At 40.0% G+C, this 24046-nt stretch overlaps 1 protein-coding gene across 4 annotated transcripts in view; it reads right to left on the bottom strand.

Annotated features, from left to right (window-relative positions):
* Positions 1 to 24046, bottom strand: part of tom1l2a (target of myb1 like 2 membrane trafficking protein a) — an 86032-nt gene that overhangs the window by 44044 nt on the left and 17942 nt on the right. For all 4 annotated transcript variants that reach the window (XM_084071170.1, XM_084071171.1, XM_084071172.1 and 1 more), the window contains exons 2-3: positions 9427 to 9511; positions 748 to 826 (exon numbers count right to left, since the gene is read on the bottom strand). In XM_084071170.1, coding sequence (XP_083927296.1) covers positions 748 to 826; positions 9427 to 9511 — 164 coding nt within the window. The remainder of the gene's footprint in view (positions 1 to 747; positions 827 to 9426; positions 9512 to 24046) is intronic.

Below are 24046 nucleotides of genomic sequence, written 5' to 3'. Positions count from 1 at the left end.
ATCACTGAGGGTTGCACTGTGTGGTTTCACAAATGCCAACGAGGTCATTGGACCGTGTTGACATTAATTGTCTGCCTTTTGAAAATAACACTGAAAAATACATAGTTAAAAAAAGTGCTCAGGAGCCGAGATACAGCCTTCAGTAATAAGTTAACCCATTGAGACCTGGAACTGTCTCATTTTTAGATTTGAGCTAAAAAGCATTATTTTACACTTTTGGCTATTCAAAAATAGCAGATATACAAGCTCATAGCGCGGCACCGAGTGCCGCGCTACGAGCTTGTACATCTGCTATTTTTGAAAAATCGTGAAAATGTGTGCAAATCTTTGAATATATATGTTTCTAAAGCGAACATTTTTAACTCAAATCTTTGCTTCTGGGGGGTCCCTGGAACAAAATATTTTGATGGGGGTCTGCGGCCAATTACATATAATTTTGGGGGTCCTTGACATGAAAAAGATTGAGCACCACTGATTTAGAAACATACGTTTTTCAGAAAACTGTTGGGATTTAGAAGACATGTAGAATCGGCTTCAGGTCTCAATGGGTTAAACAAGAAGTGAATGGAGCAGCAAATCTTAAAATGATGATATCTTGGGTTCTGAACGTGTTTTTTTTTTCCAAAAACACGTCAAACACGTCATTGGCACGTTGTGCCATTGCGGTAAAACACGTGAAACACGTCAATGGTACTCAATGAGTTAATATGTGATGAATATTCAGTAGATACAGTACACACGTCATACCGTCAGAGCCAGCATGACCTCTCTGTAGTTCTTGTTCCCACTCAGTCTCTTCTTCAGAGCACGCATGGCGTCTTTAGGCCTGTAGACACACAGTAGAAAACACAACTTTAGGCCTGTAGACACACAGTAAAAAACACATCTTTAGGCCTTTAGACACAGTAAAAAAACACATCTTTAGGCCTGTATAGACACAGTCAAAAAACACATCTTTAGGCCTGTATAGACACAGTAAAAAACACATCTTTAGGCCTTTAGACACAGTAAAAAAACACATCTTTAGGCCTGTATAGACACAGTCAAAAAACACATCTTTAGGCCTGTATAGACACAGTAAAAAACACATCTTTAGGCCTTTAGACACAGTAAAAAAAACACATCTTTAGGCCTGTATAGACACAGTAAAAAACACATATTTAGGCCTTTAGACACAGTAAAAAAAAACACATCTTTAGGCCTTTAGACACAGTAAAAAAACACATCTTTAGGCCTGTATAGACACAGTAAAAAACACATCTTTAGGCCTTTAGACACAGTAAAAAAAACACATCTTTAGGCCTTTAGACACAGTAAAAAAAACACATCTTTAGGCCTGTATAGACACAGTAAAAAAACACATCTTTAGGCCTGTATAGACACAGTCAAAAAACACATCTTTAGGTGTGTATAGACACAGTAAAAAAAACACATCTTTAGGTGTGTATAGACACAAAGTAGAAAACACATATTTAGGCCTGTATCAATCTGTGATCCCAGGTCAAATAAAGAGGAAAAACAGCACCTCCAGCGTTTTTCACTTTTGCATTTGACTCTGGGGGGAGTGACTAAATAGACCGACGATGACTGGAAGGAAACCGGCGTTTGGTCTCTGCCCTCAGCCCTCCACTTCCGGTGGTGCGCCCTATGTTTTCATTCCCACTAACAATATTTCTCCACGGAACACTTAACACCATTTCTCCCAGAGAACATGGATGGTTTTGGTTATAAGCCCACTTGTTTCTATGATGGAAGAACAAGTTAAAATGTGAATAACTTTCCGTGGTTTTGTCTGCTCAAAGGACGCTATTGTTAAAAATGAGTTTCGGTTTGTTTTCAGTGGGAAGCGAGAGCAGAGACAGTAAATCCCGCCCACTACATTTGATTGGGTAAAGCGCGGCCTGCTTCCTGATTTGAAGGCACGCCCACTTGTAGGCCAGTGCGTACACGTTATGACGAACCCCCCCCCCCCCCCCCCACCCCCCGACAGATTCAAGCGGAGAGCAGAATCTGTTCTTGAATGCACGACGCGTTGTGAGCTTGTAGATCTGCTATTTTCAAACATTTTAGTACTTTGTATTTTGATGGCAATGCTTTTGTACTTTTACTCAAGTAACATTTTGAACACAGGCCTTTTACTTGTAACAGAATATTTCTACATTTCAGTATTGATACCTTTACTTAAGTAAAACATTTGAGTACTTTTCCCACCACTGACAGACACACAGTAGAAAACAACACGCACACACTCCGTGTAAACATTCATTCATAGTCTGACGCACGGCGGGGACGCTCGTCCACACGCAACCTGATCTTCAAGCTCAACGACGCTGTCGCAGCAGCGCGTTGTTGACCTGAAGATCTGTCATTTTGTAGCTGTACTAAGTGACTACTTAAGCCACATTTATTTATACTTCGCTGTGTGACTGGCGGTCTTGCACGTCACAAAATATTTTCTATAAAAAAATTAAAAAATGTTGAAACAGTTTGTTATAATGAAGATGCGCTCCCGGTCTTAACCCATTAAGACCTGGAACTGTGTCATTTTTAGATTTGAGCTAAAAAGCATTATTTTACACTTTGGGCTATTGAAAAATAGCAGATATACAAGCTCATAGCGCGGCACCGAGTGCCGCGCTACGAGCTTGTAGATCTGCTATTTTTGAAAAATCGTGAAAATGTGTGCAAATCTTTGAATATATATATTTTTAAAGCGAACCGTTTTGAACTCAAATCTTTGCTTCTGGGGGTCCCTGGAACAAAATATTTTGATGGGGGTCTGCGGCCAAATGCATATAATTTTGGGGGTCCTTGACATGAAAAAGATTGAGCACCACTGATATAGAAACATACGTTTTTCAGAATACTGTTGGGATTTAGGAGACATGTAGAATCGGCTTCAGGTCTCAATGGAACTGATGTCATTTTACATTACGGTAACTGATGTCATTTTGTGAACATAAAACCGACTTGTAAAGGTGCATTGGTGATGATTATTTATCAAAATATCATCGAGTACATACATTGAAAATATACATTGAAAAATGCATAATATACAGTACAGTAGGTAAAGTAAATACACGTATATTGTGATGTTTGATTTTGTCCATATCGCCCAGCCCTAGTTCTTCTGTGACCAGTGGTGGAAAGTAACTAAGAACATTTACTGTATATCAGAGGCAAATATTATACTTTTACTTCAATACAATTATTTGAAAACTTTAGTTACAGTTACTTTGTAGATTCTGAAAATTATCACAAAACATACAGTAACCACTTCAGTCCTATATACAAGCTCCTACATACAAGCTCACAATGCGTCGCGGTGTGACGCATTGTGAGCTTGTAGATCTGCTATTTTCAAAATATTTGTATACATCTGAAAACTATTGAAATGATTTGATGCCAATACTTTTGTACTTTTACTCAACTACATTTAGAATTCTGGACTTTTACTTGTAACGGAGTATTTCTACAATGCAGTAGTATTGATACTTTCACTTAAGTAAAAGAAATGTAGTACTTTTTCCACCACTGTTCTTCTGTGACACAGAAACAGATGCCAGTCTGCGTGTGTGACAGTGTGACAGTTTGACTGAGTGTCACACAGGGCAGACGTTAACCATCTGTCTATCTCTCTCTCTCTGTCTCTCTCTCTCTGTGTCTCTCTCTCTTTGTCATAAAAAGAACGCAGGTCGACTCCACTCCCTGGTCTCTCCCCCCAAGTAACACACCTTTATGAACTCCTTTTATAGAGAGAGACATTTATGAACCCAAAGGCCTTTATAGAGAGCTTAGAAGAGTTAGAGTTAAGAGGAAGAGAGCATGAGAGAGAGAGAGAGAGAGAGAGAGCGCGAGAGCGAGAGCGAGAGCGAGAGAGAGAGAGAGAGAGAGAGAGAGAGAGAGAGAGAGAGAGAGCGAGAGCGAGAGCGAGAGAGAGACACACAGAGAGACACAGAGAGAGAGAAAAAGAGAGAGAGAGAAACAGAGAGAGAGAGATAAAGAGAGAGATAAAGAGAGAGAGAAACAAACAGACACACACACACACAGAGAGAGAGACAGAGAGAGAGACAAAGAGAGACAGAGAAGGAAAGGGGAGACCTGGTTAATCCTGCAGGCAAAATTCAGTTTTCACCAGCTTTATCACCAATCACCAATCACACAGCAATAATGATAACAGTAATAAGCTACTACTAAGCTGCGATAGTTAAATGGAAATTGATATATTTGATTATATATATATATTAGTGATGCGCGGGTCGGGTTTTTTCATGACCTGCCCCGCCCCGCCCCGCCCCGGAACCGAACCCGCCTCAACCCGCGCCGCAAAACGATATATAAATCAACGACTCGACCCGCGACCCGCGGTGAAAGAAAAAGAAGATAAGCTTGAGTGAGTGTGAGTGAACTGCTGCGCGACACCGTAGCCTATACATCGCACATCAGTATAATATACTGATGTGCGATGTAGGCTACGGTGTCGCGATATAAACAAATTAATATATGTTTTGGCCTTTACATCTCATTCAACCTTAATATGCAAAACCTACAGCTTGTCAGGGACGTGCATAGATAGACTCTAGGTGGTGCTAGAGCACCTGCCCTTTGCCCTCTTGACCAGAAGTGCCCTTTTGAAAAAAAGGAGAAAAAAAACGTTTTTTTGTTTGTTTTTTTTTAGTTTACAGCAGGGGTCTTCAACAGGGGGTCCGGGACCCCTAGGGGGTCCTCAGAGTTACTACAGGGGGTCCGCCAAATCTTTATGTGATTATGATTTTTCTTTTTACCATAACCACTCGAAACCTAGCATCCCTTTTCTGAGAACTTTAGCCAAAAACAGCAGATCTACAAGCCCACAACGCCTCGGCGTTGTGGGCTTGTAGATCGGCTATTTTTGCCAAAGAGGTATAGGTGTAGAGGGAAAAAAGAGCAGACCAAGTAAACAAAAAAAAGTATAATTTACTTGAGCACCTGCCCCTCAAAATGTCTGTGCACGCCACTGTATATTGTAATGTTTGATTTTGTCCATATCGCCCAGCCCTAGTTCTTCTGTGACCAGTGGTGGAAAGTAACTAAGAACATTTGCTGTATATCAGAGGCAAATATTATACTTTTACTTCAATACAATTATTTGAAAACTTTAGTTATAGTTAGGCTACTTTGTATATTTTGAAAATTATCACAAAACATACAGTAACCACTTCAGTCCCCTATACAAGCTCCTATATACAAGCTCACAATGTGTCGCGGTGTGACGCATTGTGAGCTTGTAGATCTGCTATTTTCAAAATATTTGTATACATCTGAAAACTATTGAAATGATTTGATACCAATACTTTTGTACTTTTACTCAACTACATTTAGAATTCTGGACTTTTACTTGTAATGGAGTATTTCTACAATGCGGTAGTATTGATACTTTCACTTAAGTAAAAAAAAATGTAGTACTTTTTCCACCACTGTTCTTCTGTGACACAGAAACAGATACCAGCCAGTCTGCGTGTGTGACAGTGTGACAGTTTGACTGAGTGTCACTCAGGGCAGACGTTAACCATCTGTCTGTCTGTCTCTCTCTCTCTGTGTCTCTCTCTCTCTCTCTGTCTCTCTCTCTCTCTCTCTCTCTGTCTCTCTCTCTCTCTCTCTCTCTCTCTCTCTCTGTCTCTCTCTCTCTCTCTCTCTCTCTGTCTCTCTCTCTCTCTGTCTCTCTCTCTTTGTCATAAAAAGAACGCAGGTCGACTCCACTCCCTGGTCTCTCCCCCCAAGTAACACACCTTTATGAACTCCTTTTATAGAGAGAGACATTTATGAACCCAAAGGCCTTTATAGAGAGCTTAGAAGAGTTAGAGTTAAGAGGAAGAGAACATGAGAGAGAGAGAGAGAGAGAGAGAGAGAGAGAGAGAGAGAGAGAGCGAGAGAGACACACAGAGACACAGAGAGAGAGATAAAGAGAGAGAGAAACAGACACACACAGAGAGAGAGACAAAGAGAGACAGAGACAGACAGAGAGAGGGAAAAGGAAAGGGGAGACCTGGTTAATCCTGCAGGCAAAATTCAGTTTTCACCAGCTTTACCCAGCTGAAGGCTGCTCAGATGGTTCTGGTGAGGGGGGGGGGGGGGGGGGGGGGGTTAAAAGTGTCTTGCTCATGGACACCTCGACACATAGCCGGGGGGCCGTAAAATAAAATAAAAATCAGTGTGTGTGTGATTTTCCAGTCCCAGTCCCAGTATGTCTCACAGATAGTAAGACATAATGTTGACATCAGTAAGCTTTGTGGGCAGGACTCTCATCACGAGCAGGCCAATCACACAGCAATAATGATAACAGTAATAAGCTACTACTAAGCTGCAATAGTTAAATGGAAATTGATATATTTGATTATATATATATTAGTGATGCGCGGGTCGGGTTTTTTCATGACCTGCCCCGCCCCGCCCCGCCACGGAACCGAACCCGCCTCAACCCGCGCCACAAAACGATAAATCAACGACTCGACCCGCCCCGCGACCCGCGGTGAAAAAAAAGAAGATAATCATGAGTGAGTGTGAGTGAACTGCTGCGCGACACCGTAGCCTACATCGCACATCAGTATGAACAAATCAATAAATGTTTTGGCCTTTACATCTCATTCAACCTTAATATGCAAAACATACAGCTTGTGTTTAATTTTGTTAATGTTATACATGAATGATGGCACAAGGGAGGTTGATTACTTGCCTTAGTTGCCTGAAATGTGTGTCACCAACTTTCACTTTATCTATTGCAGACAGACAGTCACTGTGCTTGCTTGTATAATATCCACGACCCATACGAGTTCTGGTTTTGACGGGTTTTATTATCGTCAAGTGGGCCAGCTTGGTTCATATTCTATCACTTCGGGACCCTGGTTCTGTTTATCATTACACCCTATATATATATATATATATATATATATATATATATATATATATATATACATATTATATATGTTTATCATTACACCCTTATATATATATTATATATGTTTATCATTACACCCGAGCGAACCACCCGTACGCAGCGCTGATTAGGAGGAGATGTGTAAAGCTTCATTTGTGCTTCGCCGTATGGCGGTGTTGTTGCGTATCGAAAATAGCAGACATACAAGCTCACAACGCGGCGCGTTGCGACGTGTTGTGAGCTTGTAGGTCTGATATTTTCAACGCGCAACACCATGGTACGAAGAACAGGCTGATCTATGGGATAACTGCAGCGCTGTGAGACACAGCAGCACCAGGCTGTCGGGAATGAACCCACACTGAAATTGTCAGATCATGATAAAAACTTTCAATAATTATGATGGGTTCAATGGTAGTTTTATCCAAATATTAATAATAGGCTTAAATGTGATTTTGTTTGCGTGTGAGTGGTTTTGATTACCCGCAACCCGCATTATTGCCTCTGAAATCTTGACTGTCCGCCCGCACCGCGGGTTGACAACCCGCGGGGCCCGCGGGTAACGGGTCAACCCGCGCATCACTAATATATATATTAAAATCTTTTCCCACCCTTTTTTAAATACCATAGCAAAAAGGAATGGGTAATTTTATCGTCTACTCAAGCTTTTGGGAGCACCACGGACAGTTTTTAAGTTGCTTGATTCAGCATTTAGATATTTGATATTAATTTTATCAGACACAACCAATTCCTATACAAACTTAAGTAAAAACGTTGAGTTTCTGAGGTTGATCGAGGTTAAATGGGCGATCGCTCTGCTTTCTTTCCCCAGGAACAGTGGTGGCTGGACGTTAATCCCAATTAATACCACTTTTGTTCATAAAGAAACAACAACGACAGAGATGCATTTTTGGAATTCTTGTGCTCTCTCTCTCTCCCACAACAGAGCCCATAGTGTGGTGCTGTCTAAATGAATGAGTTTCTACTGAACACAAGACTCTCTAGTGTTCTGCTGAGGAGAATATAGATTGAGCTGTGTGTGTGTGTGTGTGTGTGTGTGTGTGTGTGTGTGTGTGTGTGCCACACCACAGAGTGCACGTGGGCGGCAGGAATGTGCACGATGAAGAGAAACAGTGCTCATAGAATAGCAGGAAACAAAAACATCTGAATAGAACATTTGAACCATTTGAGCCCTGTTTTATTACTTTGTCATCCGATGGTGTCACTCAGTCAAAACGGCCAAATATAGGAATTAATGGAGCTGCTATTTTAGCTATTGTCGCTATTTCTGAACATTTGGGAAATTCTTCGCCAAAAACATAAAAAAGACACTTTTCCATGTGGCCAAAACAGACTCAAACAGATTTATTTATTTTATTTTATTTCATTTTTTAAAATAATTTTTACTTTTTTTACAACAAACGATTCTTGTCCCTCAGTCATTCATCCGTGTTGCCAGGTCTGCTTATTATAAGTGACTTTGGGCTTGTTTTTCTGTCGAGTCGCTTGGTAGTTGCGGGGTTTTTTGGGGCTTGTTTCTAAAGGGTAGTTGCTTATTTGGGCTTGTTTCCTAATCGTCGTTCTCAAACATTTTCAAGTCAAGGACCACCCAAATTAATAAGTATTTGTCCGTGGACCGGAAAATATTTTGTGCCAGGGACCCCTATACGAAATGTGTGTAAATTTAAAATGTTTAAAAAACATTCCAAATGTTTTTAGATCTTGTAGATCTGCTATGTTCAAATAGCCGTGTGTGTGTGTGCTCATGTGGTCGCTTCTTTTGGGCTTGTTTTCGTAGACCAGGTTGCTTGTTTTTCTCACAAAATCTGGCAACACTGCAGTGGTGTCAGTGTGGGATGAGTCATGGACCTGCCCTGATGCTGAACTTACACTCTCTCTCATGATCCATGATGTAAACAGAACTGTTACCAGACAGCAGCTTCTGGACAGTAGGACAGTGATATTCAACCTTTTAACTTTCCAAGGACGCCCCAGTTTCATACGCATTAAAGGGATGGTTCATTTTTTTGGGTGAATTATCACTTTAAGACCACGGTTTCCCATTTTCATATCATCTTTTGACTCATTTAACTCATTGAGTGCCATTAACGTGTTTCACGTGTTTTTGAAAAAAATAGAAAAAAACTCAAAACCCAAGATATCATCATCTGAAGATTTGCAGCTGCAGCCACTCCTTATTTAACTTATAACTTAAAAAGGCTGTATCTCGCTTCCTAAGCACTTTTTTTTTACTTTGAAAAAATAAAAAAATAAAAATTGTAATGGCCAGAAATAGATAATAATAATTTGGGCACTCAATGAGTTAACTGTGGGACCCCGATCTACACTAAGAGTTAACTCTCAGTTACATAAGGGTCCACTTGGTACTAAATTCAACTATCAAGAATTTAGCTGGGGACCCCCCCTCGGACCCCCCCCCCCTTACACATGAAGCACCAATAATAGCATTAAACAGGTCACACTGATTGGTCACATAAAACGCTCATACAACTCACCCCTCCTCCGTCTCGTTGATGATGTCACAGATCTCCATGTTGAGGGTCCAGTCCTCATTTTGCAGACCCCCGTCTGTGGCCCTCTCTGTGACAACAACAAAAAGACATCAATCGTTAAGTCTGTGACATTTAACTCATGGGGGGGGGACGTCCAGAACCCAAGATAACGTGATCCGAAGATGTACTGCTCCATTCACTTCTTGGTTATCTTATTACTTAATTAAAAATCCTGTATCTCGGCCCCTGTGTACTTTTTTTTTTACTATGTATTTTTGACCGAGACATGCTATTTTCAAAGGTGGAATAAAGGGAACGGGAGGTTGCGATGACATTTTTAACCTCCTTTTTTTTTTTAGAAATGAACCATTGAGCGGTAAAAAGGGTCTTAATGCTAATATCATAGACAGTACAAAGTAGGCTAATACATGTATTTATATACATATTTATTATATATGATTATTATCATTATTATATATATAATATTTGTGTATATATATATATATATATATATATATATATATATATATATATATATATATATATATAAGTAACCATTTCCTCTTCTCTTTGTCGTTGCCAGGTAAGCGGTAGAATGACGCTTAAGTCGTTATTTTAGTCTCAGATCTGTTAAAACAGCGAGGGACACAGCACTGTGCATATTGGCAAAACACACACTTGGACCCGGAAGTTGTTCTGACGGGCACATACTGTACGTCACGGCTTAACAACAGAATAGTATATTGTTTAGACTGATGCTAGGTTCTTGGTTTACCTGTGATCCTACATTTGAAGTCGCTCTGGATAAAGAGCGTTTGCTAAATGCCTACATTGTAAACTGTAATTGTTAAGTAGACTAGAGTGCAACGAGAAGAACCATGTAGCGCTTCAAAGACACTAACCCAGTAAACAACATACGTATTGCAGCTACAGCACTGAGCGGGTGAGGTTCATCATGTCAGCTGAGTGGAGCTGTGCTTTGCTATACTAATGCAGACTAATGACTGTACAGCCAGGATGTGGCTTATAACTTACGCAATGTTAGGTGTGAAGAATGATTATGTACTGTAAGCGTTATCTCTTTCACATTATGCTGACCTGACCGACGTACGTACAATGCTCTGTGGGTGTCAGAGATGAGATGTTCTTTTTTTCCCCAAAAATAAATAAATAGCGGAAATAGCTGATCTACAAGCTTAAAACATGTCACAGAGGGACGCGTTGTAAGCTTGCAGATCTGCTATTTCTGCTTTTTTAACCCATTAAGACCTGGAACTGTGTCATTTTTAGATTTGTGCTGAAAAGCATTATTTTACACTTTGGGCTATTCAAAAATAGCAGATATACAAGCTCGTAGCGCGGCACCGAGTGCCGTGCTATGAGCTTGTAGATCTGCTATTTTTGAAAAATTGTGAAAATGTGTGCAAATCATTGAAATATATATATTTTTAAAGCGAACATTTTTAACTCAAATCTTTGTTTCTGGGGGTCCCTGGAACAAAATATTTTGATGGGGGTCCGCATATAATTTTGGGGGTCCTTGACATGAAAAAGATTGAGCACCACTGATACAGAAACATATGATTTTCAGAAAACTGTTGGGATTTAGGAGACATGTAGAATCGGCTTCAGGTCTCAATGGGTCAATATTTGATTAAGACGAGTATGCAAAAATAATTGCGAGTATCTCAAATAATATTGTGATTAGACGAGTATGTAATGACAGTGACCAGCCTAACCGTGATGCTACAGTATTTCTAGTAATTCTAGTTCTAGTTCTAGTATTAAGTGTAAGCAGGCCCAGGCTATAGTCTGGGAGACTTCGCCTCAGAGCCTGGACAGCAGGGGCGCGGCCACTGCGTTCTGATTCAAATCAACAGCCAATGAAGACAAGGGGGCGGGATCCACATGCAGTGGGTGTTGCATGTAAATAGGAGCGACGGGAAGCAATTTCTCCTTGAGAAATTGCGGCCGCCATTGTTGTGTACTGCTGTTTGCCTCTCGTCGGACTGTTTAGACCAGTGGTTCTCAAACTTTTTCATGTCAAGGACCCCCTAATTGACACTAATTACCCCGCGGACCCCCATTTGAAAAGATAAGCCAGGGACCCCAATAAGAGAAGGTTTTTACGGCTCTCTAGCAGTGATTCTCAACCATTTTAGTTTCAAGGACCTCCAGTTTGACATGTATTAGGCTACGGACCCCCATTTAATGGCATTTCTATCTCTGGGACCCCAATTCATATTGTAAAACCAATGTTAATTTAACTCTGAGAGTGTACAAATGGGACCAAATGGACCCGTTAGGGTCCATTTGGTCCCATTTGTACACTCTCAGAGTTACAGACCCATAAGGGTCCATTTGGTTCCTGTCCATCATTTAGCTGGGGACCCCCTGGAACCCCCTCAAGTACCCCTGGGGGTCCCCGGACCCCACTTTGAGAACCAATGGTTTAGACGAGTTGCACAGCTCTCAGACCGGTAAGAGGCGTGTCCGCTCAGATTCTGAGCGTAAGTTACATCCCGCCCAGAAGTTTCCTCGCCCCTCCCGTTTGTATGCGAGAGCTGGCGAAAACTTCTGGGAACTCAGATTAGGCCCAGGCAAGCCAAACTAATGTGTGGTGGTTGAGGAGGGTCAAGCAGGTCAGACCACCACAGCACCAACTCATTCCTATTCCTTCCAGTGTGGTTTAAACAAGCAAACAAACAAACAGTCCACAGACACATGACACCATCCATCCATCCATCCACTACCAGATACTGAATTATCAACTTCCAAACAGTCACCAGGGTTGTTGTTGTTGTCAAGGTTCAAGGTTCATGGAGTTTTATTGTCATGCCACACAAGTACAGAACAAAATGTGTTACCCACCCTGGTCCTGGTCATGGCAGAATCAAATAAATGACACTACATAGTCAGTTTGACTCTTGGTCATCTCAGTGGGAAGTGAATTGGCTGGGGGGGGTGGGGGGGTGGGGGGTGGGGTTGCACTCAGCTACAACCATCCAGTCACACTCATAACAGTTGTAAAAGCAGAAGCCACAGAGAGCCCAGCGTTCCTCTTCTCGCACCCCCCCCCCCCCTCCCCCCCTCACCCAATGTAACAGCACCTCCTCCTCACCCTCACAGGCACAGAGACAGACACAGACAGGCTACAGTGGTGAACTGCCTCTATAAAGTAATCAGTGTGTTCTCTCCTCTCCTCTGCTTCCATTCGCTCCTCCTCCCTCGACCCATCCATCATAAACGTCTTAAGATGTTTTGTTATCAGTCCGGGAAGACAGGGAAGTCAGGGAGGACTGACGGAAGTCAGTCTCCTTTAAGTAGGGACTGCAGATGATATATATATGTGATGAGACACCGGTCAGCAATTATTTGCCTTTTTTGACGACATTGGTATCGGCAATTATGTAGCTATTATGCAACAATGCAATACTTGTTTGCGAGTTCATTAAGTTAAGTGTTCTCTTCATATACTGACGTTTAATAAACTATGCTTAATAAAAATGTTGCGACTATTAAGAGCATTTTAACTTTAATCAAATATTTTGCACTTTTTGACAAAATATGTGTGAAAACAATAATGTGTGGGTTAGGAGGACTCTGCAGAGATACTACATGTGATGTTTGTCAGGCTATAATAATAACCATAAACATGTTAAGATGTTGAGAGATCCGTTAGGTCAGGGAATGCAGTGTTTATGGGTTCAGCTTGCAGATGTTGGAACAGCTGCTCACTGAAGTTGATTTGCTGGGGCAGAGTTAAACCCTTTAAGACCGGGAACATATTTTCAGATTTCTTTGGCTATTCAAAAAATAGCAGATCTACAAGCTCATAGCGCGGCAATGAGCTTGTAGATCTGCTATTTTTTTCCGCGCTATGAGCTTGTAGATCTGCAAAAAAAAAATTATCGTCAAAATTGGTGGAAATCTTTTGAAAATATATATACTTTTAAAGCGAACATTTGTAAAATATTTAGTTCCAGGGACCCCCAGATTTGAGTTACAAATGTTTGCTTTAAAAATATATATATTCAAGGATTTCCACACATTTTCACAATAAAAAAAAATAGAAGATCTACAAGCTCGTGTATATGTGCTATTTTTGAAGAGCAAAATAAATCTTGAAATGACACATGCGTTCCCAGTCTTAATGGGTTAAGGGCTGGGCAAATTAACCAAAAATATATCTTAGAATATTTTTTACCAATAACCGAACCTGGTCATGTAGGTTAAAGGGCAAGACCACTTTGGTAGAGGTTTGGGTTGTGTAGTTACCTTGCCATGATGTAACTCCAAAGGTGGTCAAGAAATAAAAAATAATTGCTGCATTGATTAGAAATTGATAATTCAAAATATGTTCCTCATTGACTTACATTGTACAGTAAAACAGCTCTCAAAGTCACTCTTTTAGCATGTAAACGAATGTAAACAAAGTCGATTCAGACAATATAGAACATCACCAAACCCAGTACTGTTTGTTTTTTAAATAAAAATGTTAACTTACTGTTGATTTAGCTATTTTTATTAGAAAGAAAACCTGGACTGGATCGGCGGATCCGGATCTTCAAATAGTAAAATCACCAGGAAGTCAGGCGCGCGGGAAGTACTTAATAGCCAGAGGGGGGCTGAGCGTCGGGGGAATCCGCCTGACGCATGCACGCGCGCTGCGCGCGCATGCATGCGTCTCGTCCGCGCGCGCGATTTTTTTGCGGGTTCGGGTCGAAAAATGTGCGGGTTTGGGTGGGTTTTGGCACTTTATTTCCTTTACTTTATTTCGGTTTTAGGGTTAGGGTTAGGTTAGGGTTACGTTATTTAATTATTTTAATTAAATTTAAATGTAATAAAACATTTTTTTTTAATCCCTTCCCATCATCAGGGGGGCTGCAGCCCCCGTAGCCCCCCCCTTCCCGCGCCACTGCAGGAAGTTGACATTTTTATTAAAAAAATAAACAGTACTGGGTTTGGTGATGTTCTATATTGTCTGAATCAGCTTAGTTTGTGTTCGTTTATGGGCTAAAATAGTGACTTTGAGAGCTGTTTCAGTGTACAATGTAAGTCAATGGGGAGCATATTTTTAATTATCAATTTCTAATTAATGGAGCAATTATTTTTCATTTCTTGTCCACCTTTGGAGTTAGATCATGGCAAGGTAACTACACAAACCAAACCTCTACCAAAGTGGTCTTGCCCTTTAACTGATTAATCGAGAAGCAAGGTTTTTTTGAGATAATTTCTTTTACATTTCGTATATATCAACGAATCGACAGAAACAAATTCTAATAGATTTGTTTTATGATCGCCTAAATAGATATGTCTGATTAACCACCTGAGCCCTCAGGTAGTGAACCACAAGAGTATTTTGTTGTACAATGGTGGTGTGATATATATGCTTTTTTAAATAACCAATCTACCAGCTCACAAAGCGTTGTGAACTTGTGATGCATTGTGAGCTTGCAGATCTTTATATAGATATTTCCACTGTTTCTCATAATGGTTCAGTGATATTAAAAGTGATATATTCTGATAGTAATCATTGTTGCAGAGTGTTCAGTAACAGGGTCTGTCTCTCCAGCTCTTCAGTTAAAACAAAATACATGTTCAGGTGGGTTGCAAAAAAAATCAGCCAATCAGGAGAGAGTACCCATTTATCAGCTTCATTTTTATAGTGTTCCAGTTCCAATTGTGTCTGCTTTCAATTTCCCTTGTTTAATCTGCATCCTGCCTGAGATCTATCTCCTGATTGGATAAAATTGGTATCCCGACTCTGAAAATGCATTTTGTTTACTCAAGAGCCGGAGAGACAGGGAGACTCCTGTTACATAACAAACACTCTAATAGCAATGAGTACTATCACAGTGCAGAACTATTTAAAGGAGTAGTTCGCCCAAAAAATGACTCCTATCAATTACACACCCCATGAAGCCTTGAATTCATGGAGATTTTTTTGTTTTTGTCGCATTCCTGATGCAATGATTTGATGATAATAACAAGACCCTAATGTATCCGGTAGGAGACACAAAGAGTCTCCTTTGTGTCTCCTACCGGATACATTAGGGTCTTATTATTATATTGGCTTAGGAATGCGACAAAAACAAAAACATATTAAAGAATTCAATGCTTCATGGGTTATGTAATTGATAGGAAATACGTTTTTTTTTGAGTGAACTACTCCTTTAACACTTATTTTTAACCAAGGCAAAAGCTTGAAACCCTGATATCGATTTGCAGTCATATCTCCCGACAGCCCCTAGGCTGAGTTTCTGTGTGACTGACTGACGATCAATACAGTCCCATTAGACAGATGTTAGAGCTTTAGTCAAAATGTACTTAAAGGGCAAGACCACTTTGGTAGAGGTTTGGGTTGTGTAGTTACCTTGCCATGATGTAACTCCAAAGGTGGGCAAGAAATCAAAAATAATTGCTCCATTGATTAGAAATTGATAATTAAAAATATGCTCCTCATTGACTTACATTGTACGGTAAAACAGCTCTCAAAGTCACTCCTTTAGCACATAAATGAACCCAAACATAGCTGATTCAGACAATATAGAACATCACCAAACCCAGTACTGTTTGTTTTTTTAATAAAAATGTCAACTTCCTGTTGATTTTACTATTTGAAGATCTGGATCCGGATCCGCCGATCCAGTCCAGGTTTTCTAATGGCAAAATCAACAGGAAGTTGACATTTTTATTTAAAAAAAAAACAGTACTGGGGTTGGTGATGTTCTATATTGTCTGAATCAACTTTGTTTGCGTTCGTTTTTGTGCTAAAAGAGTGACTTTGAGAGCTGTTTTACCGTACAATGTAAGTCAATGAGGAGCATATTTTTAATTATCAATTTCTAATCAATGGAGCAATTATTTTTTATTTCTTGCCCACCTTTGGAGTTACATCATGGCAAGGTAACTACACAACCCAAACCTCTACCAAAGTGGTCTTGCCCTTCAAAGTACCAAAAGTAAAAGTACAAAAAAGTTTGAAAATAGCCGATCTACAAGCTCACAAGGCGTCGCGATGCGACGTGTTGTGAGCTTGTAGATCGGCTATTTTCAAATAGCAACATTGTAATTAAGTACAGTACTTAAGTAAATGTACTTAGTTACTCCCCCCCCCCCCGCCCTGGTGCCAGCTGTCATGCCCAGGGCCAGGACACTACTCTCCCCTGGGGCAGTGTGTATGGTGTTGCTGTATCACCTGGCTGCTGAACACAGGGGAAGCTCCATGACTTATTTATACTCAGCTCTGCTACCTTAACCTCTCCTCCTCCTCCTCCTCCTCTCTGAAGGATCCATCTGTTACATCAGTGTGCTGGGAGAGGTGGCAGACACATGGATGGATCAGTGGTGTAAAGTACATTTACTCAAGTACTGTACTTCTCGGACCGGGGCCCATGACCCACCTCTCTCCCACTCACTTTGCCAGCCTAGGCTGGCTCAGGGTGGAAGACAGGGTTAAACAACTAAAAATGGGACTGGTCTTCAAAATTGTAAATGCAGATTTGCCCGAAATGCCCCCTATACCTGCATATCTGTCTAAATACCTCCAGAAAGTCAGTGACACCCACAGTCACGAAACTAGAGGGAGCGTAAACAACAATCTGGTACCACCCACCCATAAAACAAACATGGGAAAATTCTCCTTCTACAGCACGGCCACCACGGTATGGAATAGTCTAACCCCATCCCTCAACAAATGTAGTTCGCTGGGCTCATTCAAAACAGCCCTAAAAACTCCATAAGAGGGGGTAGTACCAGTTTCCCGGTAGACAGACGACACCCCCCCTCCCCTTTTTTGTATATATATTTTTTTCATGCTTTTTTTTTGTACATATTGGTATTTTTTCTCTGTATTTTTATGTTGATATTTGAACTGTTTGGTTGCTTCTATGTCTATGAAATTAATACCAAGGACCCCAACTGAAACAAGTCCGCAAGGACCTTTTAGACAAAAGTATTATAAATGTAACTGTGTTGTTTTACATTATTTTGCCAAATAAAAATTACAATCAATCAATCAAACTTATGTGCAACTTTGAGGTCTTTTTTTTTTTACTTTACTGGGGTATTTCCAATGTTCACTACACCTCAGGGGAACATATTGTACTCCCACTACAATTATTTGAAAACTTTAGTTACTAGTTACTTTGTATATTTTGATTGTTATCACAAAACACACATTAACCACATTCAGCCCTGTATACATTTCGACCATGTAAAAAGAGCAGATCTACAAGCTCACAATTTCGTCGCATTGTGAGCTTGTAGATCTGCTCTTTTAAAAAAAAAAAAAGATTTGTATACATTTGAAAACTTGAATAACCTTGTACATTTTGACACCGACACTTTTGCACTTTTACTCAAGTACATTTTTTTATTCCAGACTTAACTGTGAACGGACAAGTATTTCTACATTGCGGTATTGATACTTTTACTTAAGTAAGAAATGTGAGTACTTTTTTCCCCCAGCACTGCTCAGTGTGTAGTGGAGCATTATGTTTGGAAAGAAGACTTAACCGGCGGCGACTTCCACTGGGATATATCCTGAGTAATCCCCTTAATTGGATTGGCTAGCAGAGGGGGAGGGGCTAAACTAAACAGTGATCGGCTAGTTTCAAATAGCCAGTGGTATAAAATACCCAGTGAGCCATAGTCGGCTATTAGACCTCCGTCTAAAACAGGGTTATAATTGGTGTAACAGCGAACATTTTTTAGACGTCTCTGAGGTTTATTCTAGACGTTGATTAGCTGTTTTTAAGCGTCTATATATAGAAGTCTATATTATAGACGTCATTTCAACGGCTATAATATAGACGGTCTATAAATAGACGCTTAAAAAACAGCTAATCAACGTCTAGGCTAAGCCTAGACGGCTAAAAAACTTTCACTGTTGTTGTAGACCAGTTATAACCTAGTTTTAGCCTAGCCCTTAGACGTATTCTAGACGTCTAATAGCCCGAAAAATGCTCAGTGGGTTGGGCTGAAGTGGTTAATGTATGTTTCATAATGTAATCATTTGTATCTGCAAAGTAACTAGTGACTGAGGTTTTCAAATAATTGTAGTGGAGTAAAAGTATAACATATTCCTCTGAGATGTAGTGGAGTAGAAGTAAAAGTACAGAGACAATTGGAAATACTCCGGTAAAGTAAAAGTACCTCAAAATTGTTCTTAACCCATTAAGACCTGGAACGCATTTGTGTCATTTCTTGATTCGAGCTAAAAAAACATTATTTTACACTTTGACTATTAAAAAATAGCAGATATACAAGCTCGTAGCGCGGCACCGAGTGCCGCGCTACGAGCTTGTAGATCTGCTATTTTTGAAAAGATCGTGAAAATGTGTGCAAATCTTTGAATATATATTATTTTAAAGCGAACATTTTTAACTCAAATCTTTGCTTCTGGGGGTCCCTGGAACAAAATGTTTTGAGATGGGGGTCCGTGGTCAAATACATATCATCTTGGGGGTCCTTGACATGAAAAGGTTAGAGCACCACTGATATAGAAACATAGGTTTTTTTCAGAAAACTGTTGGGATTTAAAGATATTTGTAGAAATCGTCTTCAGGTCTTAATGGGTAAAGTACAGCACTTGAGTAAATGTACTTAGTTACTTTACACCGCTGACTATATATAGCTGAATGAGCTGGGAGTCCATCCATTGTTCCCTATGGTCCAGTCCCACAGTGCTGGGACTGACAGCAGACCACAGTGTCACGTGGCACAGAGGGTGGCATAGAGGGTGGCAGGGCCGTGCCGTGCCGTCCACGGCCAACACAGCCCACACATCTTCTTTATGCCTCTGTCCCCCCCCCCCCCCCCTCCTTTCCTTCCTTCTCACACAGTCATTTATTCTCTCTGTTTCTCAGACCGGAGGAGGCTTGTTTCTTACCTCTCTCTCTCTCTCTTGCTATAGCTCGCTCTCAAAAGTCTCAAGAATCACATCTTTTCCTTCACCATAACCCTGTTGTACTCAATTTTTTGTTTTACTTAAGTAAAAGTATCAATACTGCTATGTAGAAATACTCTGTTACAAGTAAAAGTCCGGAATTCAAAATTTCCTTTGAGAAGTACCAAAAGCAGAAAGTACTCATTATGCAGAATGTACCGTTTTACAAGTTTTCAAAATGTATAAATAAATGTCTTTTGAAAATAGCAGATCTACAAGCTCACAATGCATCGCAATAGAATTGTAATACTAGTCATTAACCTACCGTACTAATATAGACTTAAGTAGTAATTAAAGCGGGTCATGTTTGCATGTTTGGAATTGTAACAGCTGAAATCAATAATATATCATTATTCTGATATTAACCATGCGGGCCGCATTGAGTGAAGGTGGGGGCCGCATGTGGCCCCCCGGGCCGCCAGTTGCCCGTATGGAGCTGCTATGTGGACCTGGCGGAGCAACTAAAGCAGATCTACAGCTGTTTAGAAGCCAAAAACCACAGGCTTTAAGATCAGGCTTTGTGGCCTTTTCTTCCTAAAAGGAAGCGGTTAAAAGGATTGTGTAGAAAATTGGCATTCTAGGAAAAAGTAAGTGTAGGGACTGTTTGTCCTCAACACAACAACAACAATAAAAACTCAAAAGGCCACTGAGGCACCAGGCAGCCAATCTTAAGCATGTCAGGGAAGGAGTCCATTGTGCGGTCAGGCAGTGAAGGTTAGTGGCATTTTATTCAGCTTCTTTCACAGAACTAAACAGCAGACTGGTGGTAAAGTCTGCCTGACTCGGACTCTGACGCTGGCACTAAAAACCAGGGGTGGAAAAAGTACTTTTTTTTTTTTTACTTAACTCTTTAAGACCGGGAACGCATCTGTGCGTCATTTTTAGATTTCTTTGGGCTATTCAAAAATAGCAGATATACAAGCTCATAGCGCGGCACCGAGTGCCGCGCTATGAGCTTGTAGATCTGCTATTTTTGAAAAATCATGAAAAGTTGTGCAAATATTTGAATTGTTTTCTTTTTTTTTGCAGACATTTGTAACTCAAATCTTTGCTTCTGGGGGTTCCTGGAACTAAATATTTTACAAATGCTTTAAAAAATATATAATCCAAGATTTTGCCACAAATTTTCACGATAAAAAAAAAATAGCAGATCTACAAGCTCATAGCACAGCACTCGGTGCCGCGCTATGAGCTTGTATATCTGCTATTTTTTAATAGCCAAAGAAATCTAAAAATGACACACAGATGATGCGTTCCCGGTCTTAACACATTGACTGCCAGAACTATTTTCACTTTTCATTGTTATTCATGCCAGAGATTTTTCAATGGGAAAAAAAAAGTACTCAGGAGCCGAGATACAAAATTTTAAAGTTTTAAGTTAACAAGGAAGTGGATGAGAGTAAAGATCTTCGAAAATTCATATCTCCTTGGTCTTTGGGTCAAAAAAGTAAAAAAAAAAAAAAAAAAAATTTGAATTTTTTTTGAAAAATTAATTTTTTGCTAATATCGAATTAATTCGATCTAGGCATGCAAGTGATGATAAGCTAATATCGAATGAATTCGATCTAGGCAGTCAATGTGTTAAAGAGTTAAGTAAAAGTATCAATTCTGCAATGTAGAACTCACTCTGTTACAAGTGAAAGTCCGGAATTCAAAATTGACTTGATATATAAAATCGCGATAAAAATACACAATCTAGCGCATGGACCGCCCGCTCTGCTTATTAGCTGCGGTGGACCCGAGTCGGGATGGAGTTTTCTACAGTGCCACTCGTCCTATAGGATATAATAATATCATATACTGTAAAAATGTATGAATAACGTGGTCCAGAGTTCTCCTTTAAGCTCCACAGACAGAGACATCCATAGACCTATACACTATATATATTACCTCATTATAAAAAGGGAAGAAGACCCAGGAAGGAAATGGAACAAGATTGGTCATTTTGTCTGCTTATTCTCAACCTCCTTTCACATAACGAGGCAATTATCAGTGTTTCCATTCAGTTTAGTGAACACATCCATGTCTGAACCGCATTAACCCATTTAGACCGGGAAAGAATCTGTGTCATGTTTACATTTCTCTTGGCTATTCAAAAATAGCAGATGTATAATGAGCTACGAACTGGTAGATCTGCTATTTTCGAAAAAACGTGAAAATATGTGCAAATCTTTGAATACATATTATATATTTTTGAAGCAAACATTTGTTGCTCAACAACTCAAATCTTTGCAGTTTTCTGAAAATATGTTGCTATAATATCAGTGGTGCTCCAACTTTTCCATGTCAAGGACCACCCAAAATTAGATGTATTTGGACGCGGACCCCCCCCCATCTCAAAATATTTTGTTCCAGGGACCCCCCCAGAAGCAAAGATTGGAGTTAAAATGTTCGCTTTAAAATAATACGTATATTGAAAGATTTGCACGTATTTTTCACAATTTTTCAAAAATAGCAGATCTACAAGCTCGTAGCGGGGCACTCGGTGCCGCGCTACGAGCTTGTACATCTGCTATTTTTGAATAGCCAAAGTGTAAAATAATGCTTTTTTTTAGCTCAAATCAAAGAATGACAGTTGCGTTCCAGAAGCACAGATCGGAGTTAAAAATGTTCGCTTTAAAACATATATATATATATATTCAAAGATTTACACAAATTTATCAAAAAAATAAATTAAAAAAGCAGATCTACAAGCTCATAGCGCGGCACTCGACAGATGCGTTCCCGGTCTGGATGCATTAATGGACACATATTGAGCTGCCTCCCTCATGTGTGTGACTATATACGCTTTATTTCAGCCTGCACTCCTTCCACTGCTAACTGTTACTTTCATGAAAAAAAAGCACAGTCACAGGAGGGCGTGCCACAGTGTGTACTTGGATTACTTCTATATTAGAGAGCCAAAAGTATGGAAGAATTTGAGAAATAGACTCTGTGAGGACAAGAGGTCAATGTGGAGTGAGGACAAATGGAGGGTATGTCAGACAGCGGGTAAAAAAAAGCGGGTAAAAAAATGTGCCTTGAATTTTCAGAGCATCAAACATTAGTAGAACTTACCCCATTAAGACCTGGAACTGTGTCATTTTTAGATTTGAGCTAAAAAGCATTATTTTACACTTTGGGCTATTCAAAAATAGCAGATATACAAGCTCACAGAGTGCCGCGCTACGAGCTTGTAGATCTGCTATTTTTGAAAAATCGTGAAAATGTGTCCAAATCTTTGAATATATATATTTTTAAAGCGAACATTTGTAACTCAAATCTTTGCTTCTGGGGGGTCCCTGGAACAAAATATTTTGATGGGGGTCCGCGGTCAAATACATATAATTATGGGGGTCCTTGACATGAAAAAGATTGAGCACCACCGATAAAGAAACATACGTTTTTCAGAAAACTGTTGAGATTTAGGAGACATGTAGAATCGGCTTCAGGTCTTAAAGGGTTAAGTAAAGCTCTGCACTAACTGATGCGTGTACTTTTACCCCCACTTACAGTATGTTTATCTTCACATGTACAAAAAGATCAAATAAACAAGAAATTAAGGGCACAGAATGATACTGTGTATGATCATGGGTCTCTATACTACGGTATATAAACTAACTTGATAATGTTTTTATGCCATCATGGTACATAAACTATAATGTGTTCATGGTATAAACAATCTTAATGGGTTCATGGTATATCCTACATAATCCTACATATAATTAACAGAATGTCAGTCTGTCAGTGTGTCTGAAGTGCTTGGTTCTCCTCAGTGGCTGAAGTAATGTCTCTGCACTTGCCATTCATCATTACCAAATGCCCACCGTGGAGGAAGCCTGTTTTTTTCACTTTACCCAAATTACAGCAGTTTTTTGGAAACACTGTCTAACTCTACATGCTCCCCCAATGCTATGGGATTGGGATCAGTGTTGCCACATTGTGCCAGAGGAATAAGTAAGCAGGTCTATGAAAATGATCCCCAACGGGAATGGACTAGTAATATAAACTCTTAGATAATGTTAGGGTTCCATCTAAGGACTTCTTCTCTAAATGTGGCCACTGTCAGTGATTGCAGAGACAGAACCTTGACTTGACTGGTACCTTGCCATGACCAAAAAGCCTTTTCTTTGGCCTAGTTGCTGGTACCTGCAGTGCAAACCCCTCAAAAGGCTACCACCTATAAAACACAAGCAGTCTAATCTACAATCATATCCAAGCTGTGAGGTACTAGCATTCATTCAAGTTTTGTTATTTTAAAACCCATTAGTCAAAACAAGAATTCCTCACTTCCCAAAACAGTCACTTCACTACTTTACTCATTAACCCATTAAGACCTGGAACGCATGTCATTCTTTGATTTGAGCTATTAAAAAAAAAGGATTATTTTACACTTTGTCTATTTTTGGAAAATTGTGAAAATGTGTGCAAATCTTTCAATATATGTATTATTTTAAAGCGAACATTTTAACTCCAATCTTTGCTTCTGGGGGGTCCCTGGAACAAATGTTTTTGAGAAGGGGGTCCGCGGCCAAATACATATCATTTTGGGGTCCTCCTTGACATTAAAAAGTTTGAAAACCACTGTGGCAGCGGTGGCCTAGTGGTTAGAGGTGCGGCCTTGATACCGGAAGGTCCCTAGTTCGATTCCCCAATTCATCACATCAATCATGAATCACCGCTGAATAGCCC

This window comes from Gymnoscopelus microlampas (genome assembly GCF_963454915.1).
Source record: "Gymnoscopelus microlampas genome assembly, chromosome: 11".
Lineage (NCBI taxonomy): Eukaryota > Metazoa > Chordata > Actinopteri > Myctophiformes > Myctophidae > Gymnoscopelus > Gymnoscopelus microlampas.
The sequence above is the reverse complement of the archived record's forward strand: the minus strand, read 5'-3'. Positions and strand labels throughout refer to the sequence as shown.